Raw genomic sequence first — 20,676 nt, forward strand, 5'->3', positions numbered from 1 at the left:
ACTCATTTGCTGCTACCTTTACTGATATAAACGATATCAACGCGGACTACCTGACAGTGTCGGATCCCATTCCTGCTAATGGGGGTAAGGATCAACGGTTTATAGTAGGATACCATACACGGTACCTTGTGGTAGCCCTCAGGGTAAAAACACCAAAAATCTGGTCCCCACATGGGGTATCCGGTATAACGCCAATACAGTACCGGCAATGAGTCTCGATTTCGAGGAGTACCCCGATTGGATTGCAAAGTATCGACAAATATGGAACAAAACCGAGGAGTTAATCTCTGAGCAATTGACGACAGAGCCTGTGAAAAAGGATCGATATGTGAACGCCAAGCTTAAGTATTACAAAGATGCAATCATAACTAAATTCCATGGTATGCCGGTACCCTATTATGAACCGTGCCAAGCCAGTGCCATCCTGGCTATTTAAAAACCACTACCCTCAGGTACACATCACAGAATGCCGGTATAAGGACTTTAAGAAGGAATGGTTGCTGAGTGAGGATTAAAAAAACATATATTTTATAGGTCTACAAGGCCTATAAAATGTATATATAAATTAGGGTTTATACTCAGGCGGAAACTCTAAGTAGCGCTTGCATACTGCACAGACTGAAGATTTTTTTATAACATCATTTTTTCCCTCTTCCCTGCCCTTGGCAAATAACTGGGCTTTCTCCTGTTCGTCGATGGCATTCACGATTCTGGAGAACTGCTGCCGCATCTGTTCTTTCAATAGCATATATTTTTCCTTTTCATGGCTAATCAGGCTGTACTCGTAGTCACTAATCACATCGTTTTCCATTGCCTTGCTGATCAGGTCGACGATAGAGTTTAATTTACTTTCCGCGAGGAGCCTGATACCTTCAAGCTTCTTGCTCTTAACCCCGAGCCTTTTTGAAGCGTTTCTAAGACCTGCTTGACCTATCCCGGCTGCAATAGTCAGCCCTCCCATTGCAATGGCCAAGGGGACTCCTAGGACGGAGGCTATAGCTCCAATGCCAAGCCCCAACGCTTATTATCACGCTTATACCAAGCAGTCCGTGTTCGCAAAAGCGTACCCACGTATTATGCATTTTAAACTTCTTGGCAAGCCTGTTCCGCTCCTTAATTTCATTTTGTAAATATACCTCAATTTCCTAAATATTTTTAAGCCCAAAGACCTGGCTCTCATCCTGCATATCAGAGCCTTGCGCAGGTGCACTCGGTAAATTTGGGTACAGTTTAGCTATATCGCTCATCCTTATTCTATGAGGATGCACATAGTTAGACCAGTGAACGTAACGTTCTTCTCATGTTGATAGACGTCCGTTAGCATGAACTCTAAACGATCCGTAGAGCCCTTCAGTGGAAGGTAAACAGTGGTATCAAAACTCCAGGTTAACATATCCCCCCAAGCGTTTAGCTCTTTGGTGGGAGGCAGGGCTAGAATTTTAGACTTTTTGCCATCAAGCATGCAGTCGTCTTTATCCAACTGCGGACAAACGAGTCTTAATCTATGGTAAACATCAGTCCTATAGTATGCATCGTGGTCACCGCTCGTGTAGTACTTTTTTGCAGGGTCGTAGGGTAGGCCCAAAAGCTCTTGCAATGGTCTGTTAATCACCACCGTATAGCAATCGCTGACACGGAGCCTGCAGAGTCCATTTTTCAGGACAAACAGTTTAATCTTGTCCTCCACCTGGCTATTGACAATAGTCGCGATATCCTCGATCTTGTACAAGCTGTTCATAATATCAATCCTCGTTACTCTCTGATCAGGCCCGACTTTCCGGATCGTAAAGTCGTTATTGCTATACAGGTTAAGCCATGCAGGTCTAATACTGATGGATTTCAGAGCTATCCTCGTATCCTGTCCCAAATAGTCCTCGAAAACCGTAGGTTTTTCAATTGCAGTGATGTAGAGTTGTTTCATCCTTTGTTTAAGAAAGGTTGAACATATACTCATACAACGCCAAGGCAAAGTACAAAAGCAACGAGGGAGAATTTCCACTTGGTGTAAACAACTTGGAACATCAGGACCTCTACGTGTCTACAGAATCACATTTCTCTGTAGTATTCCCTGAGTTTACCAAGTATGCCATCAAAGTTCCAACAACCTACCTTGATGACCCCGTTCAACTGGGGTGGGCAGGACAGGCGCTGGACTATTGGAATATCCAGGGAAAACTTCGCTACCCATTGCGCAACTACCGCGTTAGGCATCTGTGCCAAGCACATGACGGCTCCGTACCCCTTATCAACTCCATTTTTAAGTTTCACGTGTACAACCACATGCGTCGTATTCTTGCCAGAATGAAAGTACCCATGCCGTATGACGATGGTTTTGTACAGTACGAAAACCCCTACTCCTCCTCTGGATATGCCCAAGTATGTCGCGCGAGAATGGCGCAGACCCTGATGCCTTCTACAAATTCAATGCCGTTATGTCGTCACTCACCAACGGGGAATGGCGGCCTATGGTTGATGGCAATTGGGCCAAATTCATCATGCCAACAATTCAGGGTTTGACATCCAAAGGGCTGACCAAGCTAAGCGAGAGTATCAGGGTTTACGTGGTCTTATTGCTAGGATCGCAAGCAGGGGCCAAAGCATCTTAGTCGGGTCCGGTGCGGACAACTACACGGCCAGGCAAATCCTATTGCAAAAATTTGAAGCCATGGTACAACGTCAGGAGAATGTAAGCCACTACATCACCGAATTTCAGAAGGTGTTGCAATATGCACGAACTCCGGTGAATTTTGCGGTTATGCATGGCGTCTACATGTTGCCCTCAGACATGAATCTGAGGATAGGCAAAATTGAAGGGTGTAACAACAACATTTTGATCGCGCCCGCCAATGCAATCATTGGTATCCGGCTTGATTTAAATAACAGACCTATTCACACGGAGAGGGCTATCAAACCACCCCAAAGCATACTATCAGACATGTGGCAGCTATCAAACCACCCATACATACCATCAGACATGTGGCGGCTGCCATATCACCTCAAAAGCATACTACGCTCCCTAGGCATGTCCTTCAAGTTGAGTGTTCTTATAAAAAACATGTATATTTTCTACATGTATATATCTATTGTTATTTTTTTGAAAGTGTCCGAATTATTAACAGACTTCCACCTGATCTCTTTTTGTTATCTTTCACTTCATCGAGTTTTTATTCTTCGCATTACAGTGTGTATTATACTTAACCCCTAACAACTTTAATTTTGAGCATAATGTTTCCTATCCTCCTTTGACGATTTTTTAAATTTTGTTTTTTGATCTATATTTTTTATCAGAGCTTATATTGTAGATAGTTTTATCAGAGCTTAAATAGGGCTTTTTTTATTAGAGAAAAACGTTGTGGACTTTCGGTATTTCTTTTGGTCTGACTTTTAAACATTTGTAAATATTGAGTCTCAAGTCTCGAATCCCGAGCCCAAGCTCCAAAATACCATGTCCTGAGTCAGAGTCCCAGCCAGGGTTCCCGGGTCTCGAGTCCCACTTTTCCGATATGCCTAATTTTGTTAATCCGTCCCTAATACAGAATTTACATGCACACACAACCGATACAACTGGATACAGCTAATTATTTTTTCCATTAATATCCAGATTGGTATCCTAGCGACACATGCTTCTATTATTGGCCGGAACGCGTACGATAAAATGTTTGTGTGATTTCAAACCGACCGCGGTTCCTTGTTTAGATTTAAAATTTGAAAATCTTCTTGGCAACTCCTTCAGCATCGGAATTTCTTTATCCACATCTCGCGAACTTCCTGTTTCTATCACATCCTTGTCATTTTCTCCAGACATATAACTAGTGTTGACAAAATCATTACTTTCATCTACTTGTGGTGTAAATAATCCTTGGCCTAATGTGACGTAAGGATGTTCACGAAATAGTGGAAAGACGTCTTCAAAATTTCGCATTCCTTTTGCTATAATAATCATAGGCAGCCTGTTTTTTTTTTTCCACAATATGGATAAAAAAGAGACTACATGCACCTGGAACGTGATTGAATCATACTAACTTTACACATACAGAATAAACGGACTAATTCTCCTTCCTACTCCAAGCTTGCTCCCTATGAAAATAGGAATGTCTGTATGTCGGAGAAGACGTCTTGGAAACTTGAGATTTCGCGTTGTCATGATCAACCATAGCATATTTAGGATTCACAGAAGGATTCTATTCTTTTAAAACAAAGCAGATATCAAAATCAAATTAATTGAATTGAGAAGAAAAAAGTGTAAAAAATAACAAAATACCTTTTTTTAAGCATTTTTTATCATTTCTGTGCTTTCTTTTTCAGTAACGTTTACAGCAACAACTTTAAAAAAGACGCAAATTACAACATGCAATGTTTAACTATTCACTGTGGAAGAATACTAGATTAGTACAAATCTTACTTGATATGATACATTCGTTTTCACGACCAGAAATAACAGAGGCAAGGCAAATTATATTGTTTTGTATGTGCAACCTCGTCCCCAGGGCATCTTGTATCTTTTCTGACCCCCGGACGGCGATACGAACATGGCCCTGGAGGAGGTTTCGTCACGTGACCCTCCAATGCACAGTATTTCTTTGTGTAATATTTAATGAGATTTGTCTCAATGTACCAAAGTTTTATATATAACCTTGCAGAGGTAAGCGAGATCGGCGTTTTACGTCGCAGATACGTGTGGCTAGTTTGTTTTGATTCCTCTCATTGCTACACACAAACTTCTCGCATATTGCCCTTGATTGTTTTGTGTAAATGTATAAATATACAATAATGTTATTTAGGCTGTTGTTTACTTGAAGAAATTCAAGCAATTTAGTTATGTGTATTTCACTGAATTGGTTGAATAGCAAGCACTGGGTTGCAAAACTTGTAGCTAGGGGAAACTTGGAAAGTAGTAAATGATTTGCCCATCTGAACATAGCACTTCGTTGGTTGTCTAAGGTGCAAATATGGCTACATAATTTTCAAATGTTCGTATCATTCTACGTGCCTGACTAAAATTCATATTAACATTTACATTTTTTATTCATTTTGGCTGAACTTTAGAATTCTTATTTATGGTGAGTTCATATCTGTGTCTGCATTACTGCTTTTATATGATGACAAAGATTTTGCTGTATTTAAACAATGTTTAACTGAAACTGAATTCTTATATGATGGACTCACTGCTTGCAGTTATATTGGGTAAAAAAAGCTTCAGAAAAGTATTTACTTCAGAAGTATTTTTTTTCTTTTACATTTGTGGCCTTAACATTTTCAAAAAGCCACCCATTACTGATAAATTCTGCTTTTTCTTTTCTTAATGACATGTTTTTAAAACGCCTTGCAGCTTTTTTATTCTTTACTCAACAAGTTCACATTTAATTTACACACACAGATATACAAAAACAAGTTTTTTTCTGTTTAAAACATAAATAATCCAAAAATTTTATCAAGAGCATTATGCTGGTTTAAAAATTGAAATCGACAAGTCTACGTGTGATCTGTTTTCTCGATTTAATCCACTGCCTTAATAGTTTAGAAAGAATTGGTATACGACTTTACCAACAGCAAAGTATTGCTACCTTAAGAAAAAAATGTTTCGGGAATAATTTTTTGAGGAAATTATTTTGGGGATTTTGGACCAAAATTATTTTCATAAATTCGCGCTTTTTAGAGCTCATCAAATTTCTGCTGCTGTTCAAAAATCGATTTTTTATTGATATATATATATATCTATTTATTGTTATCATTCTGCTTGGAAAATATTCAAAATTCCAAACTAGCTAACCGTGAAGATTAATTCAGTATTCTTATAAGAGCATCCTATCACAAAAAGATATCAGCAAAGAGATATTCCTTGCAACTAAATTTTTTGTTTACTGGCATAATTTTAGGTTGAATCTTATCTGACCTATTTCTGAGGTTAGAATAGCTTTTAAAGTTTTCTGAATCTGTATCTTGGTCAAAATTGTTATGCTGTCAAAACGGCTTATCGGAGTCTCTGAAAAGGGCTAAATTCTGAAACTCAGAAAGTGTGATGATAATAGAACGATTTTTTGGCTCAATTTCATCAAACCAATCTAAAACCATATCATACCAAATCTCAAGTCAATATTTTAATTTTTACTGAAGTTACGGGACGCTCTATATAAACTATATACTCGGTTTAGACTTTTTTTGTTATTTTTTAAGTTCACTGCTTTGTAATTTGTATTAAAACTCTTGAGATAATAAACCACAGTGGTGAGCTGTTAAATATCTACCACCATCTTCAGTACATTCTGGATTTAACCATATGCCTGATTGAGCACTCGATTTTCTGAAATTTCTTCATAGCGTGTTATAAAAGGCCCAGCAAGAATCAGTTTAAGAAAATCTTCCTACCTTTTTCTCTTCCTCAAAATGGCTTTGTAAATTTTTTATGCCTCGTGTAAAATTATATTATATCAGATTGGTTTAAAACTACTCCTTAACAAGTTTCAAGTCAATAACTTTATTTTTTTACCGAAGTTATTGCACTTTAAATTTTCATGAATTAGGCCGGGTAAATGTGCAGTAAATGACAAAATGGCTACTACGGTTAACCTACTGGCTTTTTATACTATTTATGGTAACCAAAGCATATAAGGTAATAAAACATGCCCACTAATAACAACCTGATATAATTTAAAACGTAATGTATATATATTTTGTAAAAAAAACATTTTCGATATTTTGTGCAAAATTATTTTGTCTGTAAAGGACATGGGCTACAATTTTATGGAACGTCATTCTTTGCAAAAAGCTGCAAATTAAACCTGGCCACTTGGAAACAAGTTGAGTTTCTTTCTTTTGTTCTTATCTTGATAGTTTGCTAGGTATAGTGTGCTAGCTAGCTACTTTTCTAGCTTTATTAAACATTCCTAGCTGTTGAAATATTGTCATGTAAGCAGTATTACTTTATGATGTCTTATTTTATACTCTCATTGCTTAGTAATGCTTTTTATTAAATTTTTCACTTTTAAAAAAACTTGATACTGCTGATACACCTCCTCCGCCATTTTAATACGAACAGCTTCCTCCTGTTGGTCACAGACTCGCCGCCTCGCCAAAATGTTTTGTATGACGCATTAATTATTTGACATATCCGCGCCAATTTAGGTTTCATATTGGACCAGCCTCCTGCAGGGCCATGTTCGTATCGCCGTCACGGGGTCAGAAAAGATACAAGATGCCCTGGGGACGAGGTTGTTGTATGTGGCATCCATCGGTTTCATGAAATGGAGCCAAAAACCTTTTTCACTATTATCATAGTTCTAGAGTTCCTGATTTTAGCCGGCTTCGGAGACGCCGATAAACGATTTATGAATGCACACCAATTTCGACAAAGATACGTGGACGAATTCTCATGATTGAAATACGTCAGATAAAGTCTAAATAAAATGCGTGTCTCGGTTGTGTAACACACTTTCCCATTTGTTAATAATTGGAACATGCGAAAGAATTTCATGAAATATCTCTTCCTATCTCAAAAGCCACGAAGTGATTATTTTTAAATTCTGTTGCAAGTTACCCTTAAAAAAGTTAGCAAACCTCAGCTCAAATTTTCAGCATAAAGCAGCTAAACAGCATGCAGGTTATGTTACCAGCCTGGATATACAACTGTAGCGACAGACTGAGGATTGCGATTTAATGCAGTGATGATAGTTCCCTTTTGAAAAAGTGCTTAAAGTGGGCAATAAACGATCCATTCTGTAATTTTTAGATTTGTTGAAAGAAACATCGACCAATCAATAATCATTTCTCTGATGGTGTAATGGTCAGCCTCGACAAATAAAAGCGGAAACCAGATATAAGATTTCATTAAACAAAACATTTCAAACGATGACAACAACATTATTAAAACGACATCTATGTATCCTTTCTGAAATAATTCATAACGAGTCTTGCATTGCCCACTAATTTCTCGTGTGTGCATAGCGATATAGCATGGTTTTGTGTCTTTATTTTTCAAACTTTGTCTTGTGTCAGGCAAATCATGCAGAAATGTCAGTACAATCACTGCCATGCACCCAAAAAGAAAAGATATAAAAAGAGAAGGAACATTCACATATGTCAAATGCCAGTCACCAACGCACCAGTCAATATTTCGAAATGCGAAGTTAATTAGTGGACCCAGCAATGAACCGATTTCAAAAGAACCTGCCAATAACATAATATTTGATTTAACTTAATGGACTTCATCACTTTGACTTAAACACCTGCTGTCCCAGCAGGGGGTTTAGTGTCTGTAGTCTTGTGGAGAATGTCACGGTGAAACATGTGAAAATAAAGAGGTCCGCTCTCTATAATTCTTCAGGCAAATCTCTTATAAGGAGTCATTTCAGCAAAAAAGCAAACCTTTGTCTTATTAATTTTGTATGCGATGGTGATAGTAACGTCGAAGATGATTTGGAAAATGAAGAAGAGAATAGAAACATTTTTGATATATTTGATGCATTTTGATTTTACATATTTGTATACATATTTTTACTTTTTTAAGATGACAACTATTAAAGAAATCCATGACTTTAAAAAAAATGATTTAGAAGAGTTGGTGTGAAAATTGACTGGTTTTCGAGTTGACCAACTTTCGTTTCTCCACCATTTTTAAAAATGCCGCATGTCTCATTCTCTACAAATGCTATCGATGGGGCTTTTTTTTCTGCTAATCTACATATTAAAGGGAGTAAGTGCGCCAAATTTCAGCTCTATATCATTTTTTTCCAAGCCAGTGTTTTTTTTATACTTTAACGAATGGACTATATCTGTGTGTGCAATGAAATGTGAGGAAGATAGGTTCAACGTATTTTTGTAAAGCAGATATTTTTGTGATGATGGTTATTCTTTTACTAATAAAGATGTGTTTTAATTTTGCAGATGTTATAGAAAGCTGTTTTCTCCTATTGATGTCGTTATTTGTATCTAATAGTGACACTAGTAATTTGTATTTTTTTCATTTGTCGTCGCAGTTCTTGTTACTGATTTTATATTCCTCTGTTTTGTCTTCATTTATTTGTAACCCTTTTAATCTTAATTTTTCTGGCAGTTAACTTTTTGTTTATTGCTGTAGTTTAACGTGTATTGGTGGTGTATAATTATTGATGTCTGATTCGAGTGATTTTGCTAGATGAAAGGTAAATTCATTTGCACTAGCACAATCATTTTGTGGTGCACCAGTATCGGTTAAAATATATTCGCTTATGTATTGACCGCATTTTGCTGTTAATTTCACATTTAAGAGAATTTGAACTAGATCTAATTCGTCTTTATTGATAACGGTGTTAACCCTATTCGGTCGGGGAGGGGGGGGGCGGATTCCGCCCCCCCCCCCCCTCCCTGACGGTTTTCTTTAAATAACTCCTTATTGCTATGTTATATGGCTATGAAGCATATTGAGTTTCAATATTTATCTATTAGACACCTGCATGGCAAATTTTTAGGTCGCATACCTTTCAGAGGCTTTGATATTAGCCATTACTCGAAACTACCCCTAAAAATCTCTATGAAACCCTTATAATGGGTAAGATTTAATAACTCCTCTTAGGATTATCCTTAGTCAATACATAAGTACCTGAAACTTGCAACACAACTTTGTTTTATTAAGAAGAATCATTTTGTACAATTTGGACACGTGATTAGTCCGATTTCCCGATTTCGTCAGATTTTACCCGAAAATCGGAAAAAACCGGATTTTCGGGAAATTTTTGGCAATTTGTTATGCGATCCACGTAAAGACCGAAAAATATGTTAAACAACTTTTATTTAGCTTTCAGCATTTTCAAACAGAATGCAAAAATTCCATCTGGAACAAAAGTAATTAAATTTTAATTACATAGTGTCATTTTTAACAAATTTCAAGCTTCTGATGACATCACAGAAGATGTGCTGACGCAAACAAAAACTTATTGCTGCCATTTTGTTAATTATATGACGTACTATAAGTGTGCCAAGTTTGATTCAATTTGAACAACCCTATGAGAAGTTATTCAGGAGGGGCGGATTCTCCCCCGGTCATAGTATGTTCGAAAAATCTCGGCCCAAATAGGGTTAAGGTCGTTTATTAACATTTGACGTTAGGGTTCATATCTAGAAGAATAAGGTATACAGTTTCGTGTTTTGATGTTATTGTTCTATCAATTATCAGTTTGGTGGTAAATACGTGTTCAGTTGTTGATCGACTTTTGCTGTATGCAGTTTGGTTGATTGGAATTTTGTCGTCTAGTCTTGTTCCAATGCGCTTTATTAAACACATTGCTAGAATTTTTCTCAGAACAGATAGTAGTATGATTGGTCTCAAGTTGGAAGGCGGTCCCTTTGGTTTTCCCGGTTTTTGTAGTGCTCGGATTAAACCATGATCTATTTCGTTTGGGTGTTCGCCTGTCTCTGCAATGTTATTGAAGATATTTTCTATGTTCTCGTATATTATGTCTGGTGGGTCTTTGATTAGATCACCATTGTTGTTATCTTTGCCAGGGCTTTGGTGATTACTTTCGTAGCTGATTTTATGTCTTTTTTTGTAAATTTATTTGTCATTGGGGTTGGTGTTATTGGTTTTCTTACTGTTGTTTCATTTTTGTTGAATATTCCTTTAACCCTATTCGGTCCGGGGTTTTTAGAACATATTATGACCGGGGGAGGGGGGGAGAGATCCGAAAAAATCGGGAAATTTGATTAATTACGTGTCCAAAACAGGCAAAATGATTCTTTTCGATGAAACAAAGTTTCAAGTTCTAACGATAACCCTAACAAGAGTTATTATATTTTCCCCATTATAAGGATAGAGATTATTTTGAGCGGTTACAGGTGATTTCCCTGTGGTGCGATGACTTGGTTTGTGTTTGAAACATGTGTTAGTTGTTTCATAAGGTTTCTTCATTGTTCTTTCTAGCGATGGAGCATAAGAGCTAATATAGTTACATGTAACATTATTAGCATTTTTTTATTGTTAACATGCAAATTCTATCTAAGATTGGTTTAAAAACGACGTCAATGTTTGGTTTAGGAATGATTCCAGTCCCATTTCGTGATTTCGACTCGTTTCCAGAGTTATATAGGTGAAGCGTTTTGTTGTCCGTTGATGATTTCTTGTACCATCCTAATTGATAGATCATGTTGTAGGAAGTCGTCTGCGATCTGCATTTGTTTTATTTTGCTATCTAGACCTTGACAGTTGAATATTTTGTTAATTTATCTAGATACAACTAGAAATTTAAATTCTGCTGTGTTCGCTATTAAAAAGGGCAGCAGATAAACATACATTACACAAACTTCATTATTGGCATTTCCAACCAGCTCTTGTTTCGTCTATTAAATACATAATAGGAACATCTGCAAGCAACTTCGCTGCATTTTAAAATCATTCTACTTACGTCTATTTTGTTTTGTCTCAAAAAGCTATTAAGCTTCTTCATCGAAGGAGGAACGAACCCCACGGAACTAAATTCCAGGGTAAAGTACGACGTCGAAGTTCTTATCAATCACATAATCCTGTATGCATTCGTGCATTCTCCTTTTATATTCATGTGATTTCACCAAATTGCTCTCGAAACAAATCGTCAACTCGATAATATGATAGGTGTTGTCCTTCACGAAGACAATGTCTGGTCTAGCAGATTCGAACAGGGTTGATGGGTTTAGAAAGCCTGGAACATCTGCATACACAGTGACATTTCCCACTTGACTAAGATGTACAGAATCACGACGCCACGTATATCTTCCCTAATAATAATAATAATAATAATAATAATAATAATAATAATAATAATAATAATAATAATAATAATAATAATAATAATAATAATAATAATAATAATAATAATAATAATAATAATAATAATAATAATAATAATAATAATAATAATAATAATAATAATAATAATAATAATAATAATAATAATAATAATAATAATAATAATAATAATAATAATAATAATAATAATAATAATAATAATAATAATAATAATAATAATAATAATAATAATAATAACATGGATTGTTGATTTTCGGATAGATTTACATCATTTTCGGATAGATTTGTATCGTCTGACGGCAACCGGATAGAAATGCATCGCTATCGGATAGATTTGCATCGCTGTAGGATAGATTTGCATCGCTATCGGATAGATTTGCATCGTTGTCGGATAGATTTGCATCGCTATAGGATAGAATTGCATCTCTTACGGCCGCCGTACAATTTTTAACAATTTAACAATTTAAAGATGGCAACTTGAGGTGGTGAGAACATGCCGTTAAATACCGCAGCTGCTCCGACCAAAAATACTATACCAAAACATATTTATCATATAGTACTTGACTGATAGCGTGTGTATATATGTGTGTATATATTTACACTACTCCGCATTTAATAATGCGGGAAAGATATTCAGGTGTTTGTTTACATTTAATCTCCTCGGGAAAGTTCCAAAGAGCACGTGTTTTTATCATTAATAGAAACTTTTTTATCAGAAAAAAATTTATTATATTTATTTTATTTACTGCGACAATCGCCTGGAATTCATTTTCCAAAATCAAAGAAATAAACATGGTTAGAGACTATTAATTCTTTGTATAAATAAAATGCCTATTTAAAATCACATTAAATTGTCTTTAAATTTAAAAGCTCAGTAGGAGTACAACGATTTTTTTCATAATATTAATTATTAAACAGCGAAACAGGGGAGTCAAATTAAAATCAACACACGATTTCATAATTTATAGGATTCTCAACATAATTCAAGGCATCTTAACCATAAAGAATTAATGAACTTTACTCGACTTCAAGCATTCGAATGCGTCAAGCCTAAAATAAGGGAGCCAATGAGTGAAAAACTTATGCACAGTAAAAGTAACGAGAATTGTGCAAACCCATTAAGTAGCAATTTCATACCACCACTAACTAGCCTAAAACGCTGGCATCAAAATCTGAAGAAAGCCAAAGCCATGGCTACAGATATATTTTATTACGAATCTTCAAACTTAGGAAAATATAATGAAAACTCTGTGGAAATTGTCATGCAGCTGCACAAGGCAAAAGAGGTTGAAACATGTGTTGAAAAGGAACTGGACTGGTTTTCTACAAATGGGAATGATTCAATAAGCGATACAAAGAATAAAACTAAAAACGCTGTAAAAAGTGGAACGAAGAACCAAGCGAACCTTAATGAGTACAAATGTCATGTTTGCGGCGTAGCTGCATCAACTCGATGCTTAAAACGTCACGAAGTCTTCTTTGGATATGGATGCAGATAATTTTCCAAATCCTATGTTGATAAACGTAAACATCAATGATCTGCAAGCTTATTTCGATGAAAATTGTTGGGAAATTATTACGGATGCAAGTACGTGAGTTTTGTGTCATTATTTCATCAATACTGTTCATTAGTTCTTAACGATCAGCATATTTTTGTTTAGTGGAGATATTGAAAGGGACGTGGAGTTGCAGCATATGTACAACAAGCAACTACTCCAATATGATAATGTGTGATACATGTCAACAATGGTTTCACTGGTAAATTTTAGATAACCTACGTATGTCATGTTTTTGTATTTAAATTATGGAAAAGTAATAGTAACATTTATATTTTAAGGGATTGCGCCAATGTTTCAAAATTTCATGCGAAAGAAGAATGGTTTTGAAAGAAATGTCAGCTTTAACAACGTTTATGTGCCTTAATTCGTCGTTGGCTACGTCACCCTTTATATATTGTACCGTTTCAGATGCATCCAACGGAGTCTCTTCACTTGTCATCGATGTGTTTTGCGCAATCTCATCTAGAATTTCTTTAATTTGTTTTTGTCATTTGACATGCCACCTTGTACCATATCTCTAAATGTGACAGCATGTTCACTTGCTGCTTCGATCTGTTTATTCAGTAAAGCAGCAAATCTCAATCAGCCAATAAAAGTTGATTTCGTTTTTGCTTGAAAAAATTCATTGTCTTAGTGAAAATAAATGTTAAAAAACCATTCTAGGATTTTTATAGTACCAGTCGTTAACCCGTGGAAAATCCACGGGGCCGCCCATCCTTTATATATCGCATTTCGTGTTTCCGTAACAGGACGCGTCTTTCGCAGCCAGACAGACAAACGACGGCGATTATTACAGAGATAGTCGTTATCACGTGGAAAAATCCACGGGTTCCCCCGTCCTTTAAATTTACCCGTCGCAACAAAGTGGATAAAAATATATTGCATTTAATATTTGTGCGCATTTTGAAAATTTCGGACGCGTCTTTCGCGGACACACAGACAAAAAACGGCTATTATTAAAGAGACTAGCCGGGAAACCCGGCGTCGAAACGCCGCGGTAAGCCACAAGTCAAGGTGTGACCCGCTATTGAACACTATGTGGAGCGCTTAATAAGAGCCGTAAACTGTACTACACGGTCGGGTGGAGCGCTTTAGTACAGGTACGCAGTATGTCGTTAATCGAGTAAAGCACACACAACACTATAGTGTTTCGGCTGTAGTGTATTTTTGAAAATACAACTCTACTGTAACTTTAGCTAAAATAAAAACACAATTTACAACCATTTGTTACCCCGTCATAGGAAAAACAATTGGTCAATTTTATTTTATTTTGCGAAATAAGTTTCAGTAAAGGTTAACAAATTAATTGTGACACTGGACTGAGCACTTAGTACAGGTAAATCGTGCGACACATGCGTTTAGGCTTAAGACCCTATTCAAAAAAACTATTGAAGCTTTGGTTTACACAACACAGAATACACTCTATGCCGGGTTAAGCCACAAGTAGCTGTGTTACCCAGCGTTAAACACCAAATTGAGTGATTAATAAGAACCGTCAACTGTGCCACACATTCAAGTAAAGCGCTTTAGTACAGCCATATAGTGTGTAGAAAATCAAGTGAAGTGCACACAACTTTATGGTGTTTCCGGTGTAATATACTATTCAAAAAATAACTTTCGACAGCTTAGGTAAAATAAAAACCCAGATTACAATTCAATGTTACCCCATCATAGCGAAAGCAGCTGGCCAACCTTCTTTATTTTTCAGGGAATGTTCCCGGGAAAAGTTCAAAAAAATGTTAAGCTGAGCGCTTAGTATAGGTAAACAGTGTGTACTTTTTTTCTGTAAAAAACGTTATCACAACTTCGGTTAAACAGAAACACAGGAAACAGCCCGTTGTTACCACCGGACTAAGCGCTTAGTACATCTAGACTGTGTCGCACATGAGTATAGGCATAACACCATTTTTAAAAAAACTTTATCGCGACTTCAGTTTAAAAAAAATCAGGAAACCGCCTGTCGTTATCAAGTTCAGTTAAAAAAATATATACTCAGCAATTTTATTTTTCAGCATAAGCTTTCATAGCAGTAATAAAATTGGTAGCTGCCTATAACTGCATTTAGCTACTTTCACTTCTTAGCCAGAGGTAGAGCTAAAAGGAGCTAGATAGGTAGACCCAACTTCAACATAAAAATAAATAATAATATACCAAACTGAATAAAAACTTTAAAAGAATAGGAATAAATAAAGCTAGCTATAGCTAGCTGCCTCAAAATGTACGTTTTGTAGCTAGCCAAAAACTTAAAATTGGTTTGTTTAAGATTTATACGTAGCTAGAAAACGTGATGAAATATTCACCTTAACATGTGAAAACAAACTAAATAATCCTATAGGATAAAAAGTACTCAGAAGATATAAGGAGGATTGAAAGGAAACCTACAAACTTCACACCATCACTTCCAAACCAAAATGGCCTTCGTAGGGGTAGCATGTTTCCTCCCGTCGGCATGTTGAGGCCGCGAAGCATTTGGATTGGTCATTAGTGAAAATGGGGCCTCGTGATTGGTTTATTACATTGAGCGGCAAAGCAAGGCCGGTAAAAAAACGGGGTCTGCCGGGGATTCGAAATAAAGCTGCAGGGCCGCGGGGATTTTCGGCGGGTCTCGCTACTTGAGGTGCCATCTTGCGCAGAGACAGACAAAATACGGCTATTATCAAAGAGATAAGCGGAAGCTTTTCGGACTATGTCCGTCTTCAGTACAATAAATATACAAGTGAAAGGAAAAATACAGAAGTAAACAGATAAAAAGAAATCTAGAAAATTGATTATATAAAAAAAGGATGTACATATAAAAGAAAGGTGTTAAAACAAGTAATTACTAAGTAATCCCAAAACCAAAAAAACATAACATTTGGAAATGTAATTGTTCATTGAAAAATGGTCTCTTAATGGCTATGATAAGAGCTTTTAAGTTCTTTCTCTCTCTATCATTCAATGAAGCATGACTAATAACCTATGTAAAAGTGTGTGGGGGGTTCTCTACGAGATGGTTGGTTGGTTCTGATTTGTGAGGAAGGCGGTGTTCGTTCCATCTTTGTTCCACATTCCTTTTTGTTTCACCTACATATGTGACACCGCATACGCACGTATATTTTGCACGCAGGGTGAGAGGATTTAAAGGGAACAATGTTCTTGTAAATTTTGTCAGCTGTTTAATTGACACATGGAACCGCGAATTAGTGTAGACGTTAAACTTTTTAAGGAAAGTTTTTGAAAGCTGTTCATTTTTCTCACAGAAATGTATTTCAAAAAGTAAAAATACCTTATCTTCTTTTTCATCAAACAAACCAGGTGGAATTAAAAAGGACTCTGGGTTTGACGCTTTAGTCTTCGTAAAACTGCCGTATGATGCTGTTGACATAGCGCGGAGGAAAATCAGCCTTTTTGTATTTCGTCTTGATGTTATCGACTTCTTGGTCAACATTTGAGCTGATACGTTTGGCTCTATGGAGGTCACCGACGACGGCGTTACGTTTGTAACGTGGACCTTTGACAGCCATGGGATTGGTAACTAGTCAAATGATTTAAGATATTCTGTCCCTTTTCTCCAGGCTAATTTCCATTTGGATTCGCCATAGTCATACCTTGATTTTATGTTCAAAGGAATATCCTTTTTGGCGAAAAGGTGTGGTATTGAGGCAGTAAACTTTAGGATCCTCTTGCAATTTGCATAGGACGATGGTGAGTCATTGACATATCTAACAAGGTAATCTGTTCTAGTAGCATCAATTTCGTAAGTAAACCATGAAATTTCCATCTACATCTTGCAAACTTTAGCTACTTCATGTGCCTCATCAGCATTCAACAAGGTGCCGCGATAACTGAGAAGTGCATCTTTTTTCCTGTAATCTCTTCTTGCAAATATACCATGTCCTAAATGTTGAAAAAGTTTACATTTTATTTAAAACCCTCTTCGGTCCGGCTATTTTTCAATCATATTCAGACGTTAAAGCGCGTGTTATAATTGATGCAAACTATCAAACCTTTTTATCTATAACTGCGGCGTTAAGCAAGACTGCAAGTTAGCTCCAACGCTTTATGGAATTTATGCAGCGATTACACTGTGGATTGCCTTTACAGATATCAAACACGGACATTCTGTTTTGATTCATTTTCGTACTGATGGGATTATTTTTAACTTAAAAAAACTAAAAGCGAACACTAAAGCTTTCTTTGAATATATAAGAGAAGGTCAATACCCTGATGATATAGCAATCCTAAGCGATACGGATTACGGTTTGCAGACTTTACTCTCAGCATACAATGAAACTTCAAAGCGTTTTGGACTGCGAATTAATGGAGAAAGACCGAAGTCATGTGCTTGGGTCCAGAAATAGACTTTTTATTGAAAGACGAGATAACTGCGCGTATGCAAGCTGCTTCGTGTGTCTACGGTCGACTTAAGCAACGTGTTTTTAAAAAACGAAATTTGACAACTGTGGCAAAAATCACTGTCTACCCATACTTCTCTACGGAAATGACACATGGACATTGTATTCCCACGAAATAAAAAAACTTGGAAATCTTTAGCAACGTCATCTCAGAGCCATTATGAAAATCAAATGGGATGACTTCATCAGTAATGAAGAATTTCTGAACAGAACGCGTTGCGAAGACATTGAGATTCCTTTAGCGAAAAGGCGACTAAGGTGGCTCGGCCACATCTGTCGAATGGATGACTCACGGACGGTGAAAAGGGTATTCTATGGTGAGCTGGCTAAAGGTAGCCGAAAAGCTGGTCGACCGAAATTACGTTTTAAAGACAATTGCAAGCGAACTCTTAAACTTGCTGACTGTTAAATTTTATTTTGTTAATGTTTGTATATTACTTGTTCGCGAGTTGAGGCAAATATATATATACACACACGGGAAAGAAACAAAGACAATTGCTACATTCAATGCTATAGTTTTATGCTTTCGCAATGTTCAGTTGAATAAATTGACATTTAAACCGTAAGAAGAACAACAGAGGGATTCTAGTTGATGTTACAAAGTTGTGTTGTAAGTTTCAAGTACTAAGGATAATCCTAAAAAGAGTCACTAATTTTCCCGACTATGAGGATTTCATAGAGATTTTTAGGGGTAGTTTCGAGTAATAGCCAATATCACAACCTCTGAGAGATATGGGACCAAAAAATCTGGCACGCAGGTGTATAATAGAAAAATATTGAACTCCATATGTATTATAGCCATACTGTATATCATAAAAAAGTTATTAAAAATAACCGCCCGGGAGTGCGGAATCCGCTTCCCCTGCCTGACCGATTGGAGTTAACCCTATTCGGACTGGGTTATAGGTGGGCTAGCGAAGTCGCGAACAGGAGGGGTGGCATGTTCTACCATCGTAACTTCTCGGGTTGGGTGGTAATTCTTAAAAATTGGTACGGGTGACGCCTGTCACGTGAGAATTAAAAACCATGCTTGAAATGAAGCTGAAGTCTACTATTCACTTTGTGAGATATGACCCTTGATAAGAATTTATAGCATTTTAAATTTTAGAGAGTTTACTATGGTGTTTTTAGGCAATGTGTGATAAGTCCTAACGTGATCAACAGTTAGTCACGAAGTTCTAACAATTGAGCAAATAATTCGGAACACAATTTGAAATTACCATAGGTACTTTATGCAAACCTCCTTCCTCGTCATTTACCGGATACTCAGTAGGGTTAAGGCATAAATTTAGAAAAGCAACCAAAGAAATTATCCCAGTGGCTTTAGAAATCAACATTTTTTTAAAGAAGTACATATAATATACCAATTACAGGATCGATAAATACTGAGTTAATCCTTCGCCATCGGACAAGAGTGTAGGTGGGTCATCGTCGAGGTGCTGCATAATCCTTTACCTAAAAATAATTATAATAAAGTTCTGAAAGATATGAGAACTAAGCATTTGGCAAGAATGTGCGTAATGAATACACGCCTTTATATACCGTAAGTACTGGATTAAGCGCCCGGGTGCTTATTTACAATTATGAATTTTAGAGGGGCGCATATGTGAATGAAATCCCGTATGAAATCTCATTTTTATGTCATGTTAAAGTTCTCCGTTAAACCTCCCAATAAGGTTCTTACCCTAATCCTGACCCTGGCCCTCTGGTTGGGAAATAACCGGCAAGCACCAAACTTTTTATTGGGAAACTATAATGCTTGTAAAATATAAAAACAGAACAGAACATATGTATGTAACAGGTATAAGTAACATGTATCTGATAAGTGTTCTTAATATATAGTGAACTGCATAAACGAAAAGATAGATAAAAAAAACTAATTATGATATGAAATTTCACGGTTTGACCATGAAAGAACCAAGTTTATAAGAACATAAATTTTAGTACATTTTAAGAACATTTAAGGCATAATAACAGTAAAATTAAGAGCAATTTGAGAAAATTTTGAGGCTTTAAATTGGAGAAGTTGAAAACATTAAAAGGCTTCCTTCAGGATCAGCATTCTTATAAAAAACATGCACTTTAAGGAGTTTCCAATGTTTACAAAAGTTTTTTTGCACATGCGCCGGAATTTCAGTAGATAGAAAATATAAACAAAGAACATGTAAAACATGACTGAAAAAATGATGAAAAGACCAATAAAAACCAATGTATAAGCAACAAAAAAGTGAAATTTCGAACTATTCGAATTTCACAAAACACATTATTCTTAAAATATTCCTAAAATTTCGGATTTTGAGCCTAGTCCAAAAGCGATAGCATTTCGTCAATTTTTAATTATTTTAGAATAGTCAAATCATGTCCAGTGTCCAATGAGATTTTAACAGTCAACGTAAGTAAAATATATGTCTAAACAAGCCACAATTCCGATAACATTAAATGTCAAGCCTACAGTGTGATATAACGATATACGTGAGTATTATTTGTGTATTATTATTAATTTGAGGTACAAAATGATGTTGGACTTTATTAAAGAGCTTAAAAAGTTGGTTAACAAGTCTTTAAATTTTTAAAACTACTGATAAAGTGTTTTTTAACACTATAAAAGTCCAACATCATTTTATACCTCGCGTTCCCTTTAACAAAAGCTACATGCTTCCTTATAAGAAACACGTTTTTAAAAAACATGCAGATAAGAATACTTTTAACTGGTAAGTCGCAAAAATCGAAAAATTTGAAAAAGTAAATTTAAGAATCAACAAGACTCATACTGAAAAGCATTATAAAGCCTATTTTCCACTTCAAGAAAATTTTCCGCAGCACGAAACGGAGAAGTAAGCGTACTTAAAATCTTTACATCACGTGAACGGAAAATCTTTTTGTCCGTTTTGTTTCCTTTATGTGGAAAATAGCCTTAAAGGTTTAAGATAGGAGCCACATTGTATATTTTTTTTTTCTTTTGTCTGAAAGA

The 20,676-nt window shown here is 36.1% G+C and overlaps 2 protein-coding genes across 2 annotated transcripts in view; both read right to left on the minus strand.

The window, feature by feature from the left end:
* LOC130623829 (uncharacterized) overlaps positions 1–20,676 on the minus strand; it is a 96,147-nt gene that overhangs the window by 25,796 nt on the left and 49,675 nt on the right. The gene's annotated exons all lie outside the window — the stretch shown is intronic.
* On the minus strand, positions 9,361–17,177 carry LOC130623830 (uncharacterized). The gene is made up of 2 exons (XM_057439358.1): positions 15,694–17,177; positions 9,361–11,721 (listed from the first exon to the last, which is right to left on the minus strand). The coding sequence occupies exons 1-2, from the start codon at positions 15,778–15,780 to the stop codon at positions 11,440–11,442; spliced, it is 369 nt and encodes a 122-aa protein (XP_057295341.1). The 5' UTR covers positions 15,781–17,177; the 3' UTR covers positions 9,361–11,439.

Source organism: Hydractinia symbiolongicarpus, chromosome 13, assembly GCF_029227915.1.
Source record: "Hydractinia symbiolongicarpus strain clone_291-10 chromosome 13, HSymV2.1, whole genome shotgun sequence".
Taxonomy (NCBI): domain Eukaryota; kingdom Metazoa; phylum Cnidaria; class Hydrozoa; order Anthoathecata; family Hydractiniidae; genus Hydractinia; species Hydractinia symbiolongicarpus.

What these genes read in the sequence shown, in the direction of transcription:
- LOC130623830 (XM_057439358.1), bottom strand. Translation starts at nt 15,780, where the DNA reads ATGCTTCGCGGCCTCAACATGCCGACGGGAGGAAACATGCTACCCCTA. An exon ending in GAAGTGATGGTGTGAAGTTT is followed by an intron (nt 11,722 to 15,693) that starts GTAGGTTTCCTT and finishes TATTATTATTAG; the next exon opens with GGAAGATATACGTGGCGTCG.